At 49.6% G+C, this 9,972-nt stretch overlaps 1 protein-coding gene across 1 annotated transcript; it reads right to left on the bottom strand.

Annotated features, from left to right (window-relative positions):
* Positions 1 to 1,979: 1,979 nt before the first annotated feature.
* Positions 1,980 to 2,851, bottom strand: EI90DRAFT_3058663 (uncharacterized protein; the record flags this gene model as incomplete). Its single annotated transcript, XM_039060383.1, has 4 exons — positions 2,811 to 2,851; positions 2,211 to 2,759; positions 2,185 to 2,187; positions 1,980 to 2,151 (listed from the first exon to the last, which is right to left on the bottom strand). A coding segment is annotated over exon 2 (287 nt), but the record flags the coding sequence as incomplete, so codon positions are not given.
* Positions 2,852 to 9,972: the final 7,121 nt, after the last annotated feature.

Below are 9,972 nucleotides of genomic sequence, written 5' to 3'. Positions count from 1 at the left end.
TGGGCTTTGCAGGGCAAGCGAGTGTATTGCCCAGCGGAGGCGGGGGTGCGCTAGCGGACGTCAGAGCTGTCTGGAAGCCTTTGGGGCTCGGTACTTAGGGAGGTGTAGGTAATAAATTGAAAGGAGGGGGTGGTGACCATCAAGGGGTACCGAGGGGATTGCGGAATATGGGAGCTCCGAGGTTAGTGAAGAAGGAGCGGAGGTAGACCAGAGGGATCAGAGGGATTGGAAGTCGATGGCCAGGGATGGATATGACACAACCGATCACATCTGGGGAACCCAGGTATTCGGTCAAATTTACTAAGGGGCATGTGCACCTTCCAGGTATTTTCCCTGGGGCCTCAGGTATTCTGCTAGGGTATTCCACCGTAAGATACTCCGATTTTCACCTGGGTTTCCCGATGTTTTTTACCATGATTTACTTCCCACTGTGTCATGTAGCTCGCGTATAAGAAGGGAGCTTTCTGGTCTCCCCCTCCCTCAGACTTCTACTACGAGTCTGAGGTGAGATTGATTTTATTATTCTTTACAAAAACTGTCTAACTGTTGGTGCAGATACTTACGCACCATAGGTACATGCAAATTAAGACTTCTACCACGAGTCTGAGATACTTACGCGCCATAGCCTTATATTTAAAAGGGTTCAACCCATTCAGGTGAACCATAGGACCTCTGTCATAAACATCGCTCGTCGCGTTTACATAAGCACCATCGTTTGTGAATCAATTGGTTGGAAAAGTAGGATATATCGCACCACAATCGCGCTTCGAGGTAGCACCCTAGTTTCGTGGAGGTAGAAGTTCTACAGGCGCGAGAAGATCTACTTGGCATCATGGCTTTGGAGTGCGAAATTAAGTGTGGATCTCAGAAAGCTTTGAGCGAGATGAGTACCAGCTTTTTTTATTTTGCTCACCCTAGGCCCAGACTCTCCAATGACCTTATCTCTTACTCCCAACTCAATTAACGTTTCAAATCTGGGGATCGATCGAATTCTCGAACGTTGGAAAAATGTGGCATCCGTCATATCAAAGGGACCAGCGTCAGTCCCCGAATTGGGAAATGAAAGGACGAGTTTGAGGACTATACGGAGGTGATGATAAAATGTGAATAGTCGACTGGACATTGGGACGCCAAAATACAGATTACTTCGAGCTCAAAGTTGACGAAAAACTCACCCTCAAGAAATCAGCGATGAACGTCAGCGCTCGATGCATTCACAATGATGATCTCTCTCCAGTATTCACAATCTCGAGCCTCTACCTTCCCACTTAGGCGGGACACTAGGGTCGTTCCCATTTCGGGAGGGAAGGTGAGGGTTAAAGGGAGTGTGTTGAAGAGGTTCGACGGGCGTGGGGACGTGTCCTTTGTGAGTGTGTGTGTGCGTGTGTGCTGGATGAACGCTGAAGATAGGGAAGAAGTGAATTATAGGAATTATAGGCAACTTGTTGTAGGTGCGAGTGGGAGTGAGGACGGGACGACTTAGGCGATTGTATATGGATTGGAGAACAGAGACAGACATACAACGAATCGAGTGTGATAATGATCTGATCTCTATTCTCCGAGGATCGCGTCAATAGGGGTGGATGAGGCGGATGAGGCTAGGAACAGTCGTCATGATTGATGAATCACAAAGGCACGATGCCTCCATTCCAATATGAATGTGTGCCTGGACCAGGAAAACGAGCTTCAAACGTGTTGGTTCCATTCGAATCCGAATTTAGGTAAATCCGAGGCATCTGGCAGAGATGGATGTGGGTTGAGGTTGGACCGATGCACAAGTGGTTGGATTAAGTGTGTAGGTATGGACTGATAAGCTGACTTGTACTTGACAAGTGCGCTAGTTTCCGCTTCGCACGCTGTGTCCCGTTCGCAGGGAAGGAAAAAAACTAAAGATTATAAATCAAAAAGAAGGCAAACTGCATGTTGTCTTCCTGTACAGCGACGGGAGCCCAAGCGATAGACCTATCTAGGTAGTGGGGAACGGTCCTCCTACGTGAAGTCAGTTGATCAATACGGGGCCACCGCGGGCCTGCAGTCCTCAGAGCCTCGCAGGTGATGAACAGTTTGTCCGCAGTCTCTCCATCATTGCTCGTCGGACCTTATCGAGTATCTGTACTTGGGCTCACACCCACTGCAAGAACGGCGCTTATTCCGTGAGGAACTTCCTAATTAGTCGGCTGCAGGGCTGTGGTATTCATACTGTCCAAAGTCACTCTGACACCGTGTTGAACTCTGGAATCTTGCTCGATCCTCATCACAACCTATCCGACATGAAGCGCGCTCAAGAAATCAAGGGGAAAGTCAAGGGGAAATTCAGGGAGATATTCCCGAAGAAAGACACTTCATCGCAAAGTGGCCAAGCATCAAGGGTGCCTTCTCCCTTGCCATCCTCGTCCGGCAACACTAGAGGAGATATCGAGGAACATACCAAAGGGAGCGTCAAGGGAAGCATTGAGGGAAACACCAAACAAGCATCGAGGGTGCCTTCTTCCACACCCTTGCCGTCGTCGTCGGCCGACCCCAGCGACGACACCAGAGTCAACCCCAAGGGAGACGATGAACGAACTCTCAAAGGAAACATCGAGGACGATGTCAAGGGAAACACCGAGGGTGACACTAAAGGCGCCACAGGTGTTGGTACCATTTGGAATGGTGTTAAGAGCGTGCTGTCCATTGCGCAGGCGACTCTGGACAGTGTTCCTGTTCCCGGCCTCAAAGGCGCGATCAGTGGCTTCCTTGAAGTAGTTAGCCAATTAGAGGTGTGCTCTGTCATAAGCGCTAGTGGGGACATCATGTTCAAACTCTTATAGAAAGTGGGAGCGAATACCGATGCGATTCGTCAGCTTCAGAAGAATATTGAATTCTTTAAAGATTCAATATCTGAGCCTCTCAAACGCTATGGCCCTAAGGATCCTATTCCTTCCGAGGTGGCTGAGGCGGTCGGTGCTTTGTCGGCGTGTGTATACATCTCTGGTTGCCTATCGGAGTCGGGCTAATCTGACCGTTTCATTCAGCCGGCTTAATGCAGTTATTGCACCATTGCATTTGTTTCTCGACCAGAACTCTGCGTCCCTATGGGTGAATCGCGACGAAATCGAAGGGGCTGTTCGTCTGGCTGGGGAGGAGATACGTAATGCTGTGATCGCCTTTCAAGTTGGTACTCACCTAAATTATGCATTTAAAACTAATTACGTGGACCTAGGCTTTGCAAGCAGTCCAAGGCAATTTAAGAATGGAAACTATCCTTACACAGATTGAGGTACGGCGCAGTTTGCATCAGATCTCTCAAGCTCCTAGGCTGACCAATCCGTTAGCGACTTCCTGACCACCTTAGGGTAATTTCTGTTTGTGGCCATGGAAATCATCCTTTCTGACTGTTTCCGAGTACAGACACACGACGAAAACTTGGAGGCAAAGCAGCTTGAGTCCTATCTCAACAAACTTCCCCATGTTCTCGGTGCTGGCTATGACACCAACCGCCCTGGTGCCCCATCTAACTGTTTCCCTGGGACACGGGCCCAAATTCTTGATCATATCAAGCAGTGGCTGAAACGACCGGCTAGCGATACAGGGAAACCAGTATTCTGGATTAATGGTCTAGCGGGGATCGGCAAGTCGACTATCGCGCGCACCATTGCGGAGTACACCGAGGAGCACGGCCTTCTCGGTTCTAGCTTCTTCTTTGTCCGTCAGGATGCCGAATTATCTCATGCGAAGTTCTTCCTTGGAACAATCGTGCGAAACTTTGCTAAGAAACTTCCTGCATTCGGTGCTGCTGTCGCGGAGGCAATGAAGAAGGATGAGAATCTTCCCTATGCTTCACCTTCCACCCAATACTCCTCACTCCTCTTTGCACCCCTTCGAGGCCTCAACCTATCCGAGCCTCTTGTCCTTGTAATTGATGCCCTGGATGAATGCAAGCGAGATGATGTGGATGGAGTGAAAGAATTACTTCGCTGCCTTGTTCTCGGCTGTGCTGACATCCCTGGTCTCTGCATACTCATGACAAGCAGGCCAGAATCCCACCTCATTGGGGATCTGAACCGAGCGGTGAATGTGGACAAGATTGTGATTCATGAAGTCGATAAGGACATTGCTTCGCAGGACATTGAGTCATATCTTCAGCATGAACTCAAGTCCATTTGCGAACGGTTCAAAGATGCTGTTCGAGAACCATGGCCAACAACTGACATGGTTTTAGCCCTTGCAGGGAGAGCTGGCCACCTCTTCATCTGGGCTGCTACTGCTATCAAATTCATAGGTGATGATGATGCTCAGGATCCAATGTATCAACTGGACTCCCTCTTGAAAGATGACTTTGATGGAGTTGATGTGGATCCTTATGCTGAACTTGACAAGCTGTATGAAACGGTTTTGTCTGCTTGCATTGCCAAAATTCGACCTGGCATGCGTGACCAGTTCTACCATATTCTACATACCATTGTTCTGCTCAACAATCCATTACCCCTAAAAGCACTTGGCACTTTTGCAATGGCTCCCAATTCCACATCAATGCTTACCCGCATCCAATCAATCATACCGCTTCCTCCACAGCCAGAAGGCAGAGTTGAGGTCTACCATCCTTCCTTCCCTGATTTTATTTTACAACGGTGCAAGGACTCCCAGCTCAGAGTTGATGTTGTGAAGCATGAGAGGTGGATGGCTCTCCGCTGCCTGAACCTTCTCATTGCTGGGCTTGTTCCTGCTGTAGATGAAATTGTGCCATGTTACTCACTCAATGTGGGTGTGAAGGATTTGGGTGTGAAGCTCACTTCACTGGTGGGGGAAGAAGTGCAATATGCATGCTGCTTTTGGACCTTCCATCTAGGAAAGCTTCGGATTGAGATTGCAGATTACAAAGTTAGAGATGCACTGGAGAAGTTCACTGGTGTAGGGGGAGTGGTAGGAAGGGCCTTTTGCTGCGGTGGATTGGGGTGATGGGAATGATTGGTTGTGTGGGTGATGCTGCCAGAGATTTACGCAACATTCTTCCCTGGATGGTTAGTTATCTAACTCTTTGCCTAATTATAATACTGACTCAAACTAGAGGGCTACAGCACACCTGGCACACATTGCCCCTGTGTTACATGAAGCCTTCCAGATGATTTTGACCAATGCACAAATCATTGAAGCTAGTTCAGCACACATCAGCCAGTCTGTCTTACCAACCCTTCCCACCAACAGCCAGCTGTTAGAGGGCTTCCAACAAGTGCCTAGTCCAAGTGTGACTGTTCATGTTGGGCATAGGGTAGAATGGCCTTCCCATCTTGCCACTCTAATTGGTCACACTGACCGAGTGGGTTCTGTGGCTTTCTCCCTAGATGGATACCTCCTGGCATCAGCATCAGATGATTATACCGTTAGGCTGTGGGATCCTCACAATGGGAGCCACCTCAAAACACTTGAGGGCCATTCTGATTGCATGAGATCTGTGGCCTTCTCTCCAGATGGATTCCTGGCATCAGCATCACGTGATTGTACCATCAGGCTGTGGGACCCTCACAGTGGGAGGCATCTCAAGACACTTGAGGGCCATTCTTGTTGTGTGAGGTCTGTGGCCTTCTCTCCAGATGGGATCCTCCTGGCATCAGCATCAGATGATCATACCATCAGGCTGTGGGACCCTCACAGTGGGAGCCACCTCAAGACACTTGAGGGCCATTCTCATTGTCTGACATCCGTGGCCTTCTCTCCAGATGGATTCTTCCTGGCATCAGCATCAGATGATCATTCCATCAGGCTGTGGGACCCTCACAGTGGGAGCCACCTCAAGACACTTGAGGGCCATTCTGGTTGGGTGAGATCTGTAGCCTTCTCCCCAGATGGATTCTTCCTGGCATCAGCATCAAGTGATCATACCATCAGGCTGTGGAACCCTCACAGTGGGAGCCACCTCAAGACACTTGAGGGCCATTCTCATTGTGTGACATCTGTGGCCTTCTCCCCAGATGGATTCCTGGCATCAACATCAGGTGATTGTACCATCAGGCTGTGGGACCCTTACAGTGGGAGCCACCTCAAGACACTTGAGAGCCATTCTGGTTGGGTGAGATCTGTGGCCTTTGCCCCAGATGTTTTCCTCCTGGCATCAACATCAAGTGACCATACCATCAGGCTGTGGGACCCCCATGGTGGGAGCCACCTCAAGACACTTGAGAGCCATTCTGGTTGGGTGAGCTCTGTGGCCTTCTCCCCAGATGGATCCTTCCTGGCATCAGCATCAGATGATCATACCATCAGGCTGTGGGACCCTCACAGTGGGAGCCACCTCAAGACACTTGGGGGCCATTCTGATCGGGTGGGATCTGTGGCCTTCTCCCCAGATGGATTCCTCCTGGCATCAGCATCAGATGATGGTACCATCCGACTGTGGGACCCTCACAGTGGGAGTCACCTCAAGACACTTGGGGACCATTATCATTCCATGACATCTGTGGCCTTCTCCCCAGATGGAACCCTCCTGGCATCAGCATCAAGTGACTATTCTATTGGGCTGTGGGACCCTCACAGTGGGGGCCACCTCAAGACACTTGAGAGCCATTCTGATTGGGTGAGATCTGTGGCCTTCTCTCCAGATGGATTCCTCCTGGCATCAGCATCAAGTGATCATACCATCAGGCTGTGGGACCCTCACAGTGGGAGCCACCTCAAGACACTTGAGGGCCATTCTGATCAGGTGAGATCTGTGGCCTTCTCCCCAGATGGATTCCTCCTGGCATCAGTATCAGATGACCATACCATCAGGCTGTGGGACCCTCACAATGGGAGCCACCTCAAGACACTTGAGGGTCATTCTTGTTATTCTGGCCTGGGCCCTTTTGTGTTCCAAAATGGGGTTTCAAAGTCTGCTGTGGTTGTTAAGGATGGACAATGGCTTTGTGTTGATTCATCATATATTTTCTCTCTACCTCCTAATTATCAACCATCTTCCTGGGCTTCACTGGGATCTTTGGTGGCTTTTGGATCTGCAACTGGTCAGGTCTTCAGTGTTGATATCTCATTTGATTTTGATAAGCTCAGCTGCATGTAAACAGTAATTGTTACAGAAATGGGTCTGGGGAACCCTTTCTGTCCTGTCCTTATAGTCTGTGATTCAACATAGTTTGCCCCTTGTGTGTGGTTGCCTGTTAGAGATGTGCCATGGATGGAAGTCTGGTGGAGCTTAATGTGGTTCTGGGTTGTTCAATGGAGGGTTGGCAATGCAAGTGGGAGTGATGACTATGGAGATGGGTGAAGAATGCTCCTACTCACTTCCCAAAAGAAAGGAGGGGCTAAGGGTGCAATGATCAACAGGTTCATGGAATTAACAAAAACAATACAACAATGTGTTAGAGATGGGGGTCTCAGCTGGTTCCAGAGTGGAAACGGAGACTTAGTGAGGAGGGACCTTGGCCTCAGCAACTCAAGCGGAGCACCGTGTGTCAGGGACAGCTCAGAAGTGATGGGGGTTGCAGTGTGTCATCTGGCACTAGCAGCCCAGACAGTGGCAGAGTCATGGGAATGTATATTGGGCAGCCCTCACTCAGGCAGATGTCCCTGCAGGCTTAGACTGAAGCAGAAATGAGTTGTTATTACAATGAAGAGCTAGACTACTTTCCTGAAGCAGAAATGAGAAGAAGGTTGCTTCTTCAGTTCTGCTTTGGCTCAGTTTATATACAGGTGAGAACAGGTCACATGGGGAGTGCCACATCATCCTTGGGTAGAGCGAGGCTATCACAGGCAGTTCCATGGGTGATCCCAAGTATTAGAAAGGAGAGATACAAGTAGGAATGCACAGCACATCTGGTGGTGTGGTACCTATGTGGGGTGCCCAGTGTTGGATGCATCTGCACTACAGGTGTGAGGAAGAAGGGGGGTTGTCCATATAAAGATAGAGGGAAAGAAAGAAAGAAAAAGGGAAAGAGAGAGGAAAGGGAGGGGAGCAGCATGGTGTGGTGTGGTGTGTGTCACGAACATCTCTCCTTGGAGGATAGGTCGATCGCTATCCAGGCGATGCTGTCAGATGGAGCTCGGTGTTCCAGGTCATCTGACGGTGGGTCAGAGACAGGCCGGAGGTGGGGCAGAGCTCCGAGGGTGATGGGGTGTTGAAGGGACTCAGCTTCAGTGACTCAGAACGGAGCGCTGTGCCCGATATGTTGTAAGGGGGCAAGGGATCTACCACCCTAACGAGAAAGAGAGGGGGCCACAGAGTTGGGAGTGCTCAGGGGAGGTTCAGATGAAGAGGAAGGGGGGGGAGAAACGGTCCGGGTGCGATGTGATAAAAATGATAATCTCGTAAATCTCACTGATAATCAAACTGATGGGAACTCTGTCCCTGCACTATATCTTGAGCCTCTTTGTGTCAGGGTGTGGGAAAACGTTACCGTGGCTTGCCGTCGGCGACCGTTAAGGTCCGCTACTTCGGCGTAACAGCCCGTCAAGGGTGGGGACGACAATCGCGGCAGAACGGGGTTTCGGCTTCAACGACTCGTTCGTGAGCGTTGCGCCTCGTACTTGACGCGGCCCCAATATTTCAGGAGACAGGGGGTGCGACTGGGTCAGACAGAGGGTGCAGGGGGTAACCCTAGTTGATTTTCGAACTAAAGTACGAGGTAGTGTACAAGCGGTATTTAAGTATAACGGAATGAATGGAATTAAGTCGCCAGATCTCACAGAGATTGCGGGTGGGGTTAAGAAGAAACGAAAACAAACAAAAGGGTGTGGGAGAAGGACGGCCGTGTACAGCCATCAAGGAAACAAGCGTGATAAAGAAAGACTAGTAGGCCCATGACGGGCCGTGGAAACAGGTAGTGGTGACAGGGAAGGGTGACAGGCTTGTTCAGGCAGTGTCGGGCAGGCAGCAGAGTTGACGGGGTCGAAGCGGGGGAGGGAGAAGGTGTGGGGAGTGATCACCTGACCGTGGGAATTGCCGGGTTGTGACACTTTGGCTTCGTATTCGCCGCTCTGGGTGCTGGTAATGTCTTCTAAAACTTCATGTTTGTTGGGGAGCACCTCTCTCTGTTGGGGGAGTCCTCTTTGTAAATACATGGAAGAGGGTAACTATAAATATGAAAAAGGTATGTGTGGAAATCCGAATGATCCGACGGGTTTAGGACGGAAACAGATCCACAAGGAACAAATAAGAAAAAGGTAATATCAAAGAAATATTGATGTTGTTAAGGAAATAAAGAACCATGGCGATCGCCTCAACCGCTGAACCAAATACGTCACTCTTAACATCGTTCGACTTTTGTTAACAAGGGCTTTCCAACGATATTAAATTCGTCCGGATCGGTGGAGAATTGATGGAGATATGGAGGAAGCGGCGGAATATGCAGGTGACAGTTGCCCAATTTGGAAACTGATGGTTGTCCATGGTCAGGAATGGCTTGAAAAAATCGGAAAAAATATGGAAAACGTGGAAGGGATATTTGGAACAGTGGTAGATGTGTTTTGGAAGTGGGGTGCTTGACATGGGTGGTAGAATCGCGATAATCGGCTCGTTTCCATGGTACCGGCTGTGCCTGCCTACAACATTCTCATTGTCCCCAATTTGTCAGGGGAGCTGGTGACGGAGGAACTGAGGCTGCCAGCAGAAGGGGGCTGGAAGCCCCCCCCTCACTACTTAACGGAGGAGGCGTTAGCGAGGGTCAATCATTCGTCACACAATTCATTGGGTGTTATACCAAGGTGTCTCTGGGAGCGCCTGTTACTCAGTTCTTAGGAGCAGCAGATGAGCGGGATGCGATAGACATCCTGGAAGAGGTTTTGGAGGGCTGAAGACTGTTTATATTATAACTGGGGGAACTATATACTAGAGGGGTACACATGTACATATAGCGGAAACAATTGGATCCAAAGGTAAACAAAGGTTACCAAGGGGAAGGGGAAGTAAATAGAAAGAAGTCCACAAGACAAATAGGAATAGGTGAAAAGCCTGAATTACGTCTGAGGTTTTGTGGAGTGAGAGAAATAAAAGCCAACTGAATGGCA

Source organism: Cantharellus anzutake, assembly GCF_015039405.1.
Source record: "Cantharellus anzutake strain C23 chromosome Unknown EI90scaffold_24, whole genome shotgun sequence".
Classification (NCBI taxonomy): domain Eukaryota; kingdom Fungi; phylum Basidiomycota; class Agaricomycetes; order Cantharellales; family Hydnaceae; genus Cantharellus; species Cantharellus anzutake.
The sequence above is the reverse complement of the archived record's forward strand: the minus strand, read 5'-3'. Positions and strand labels throughout refer to the sequence as shown.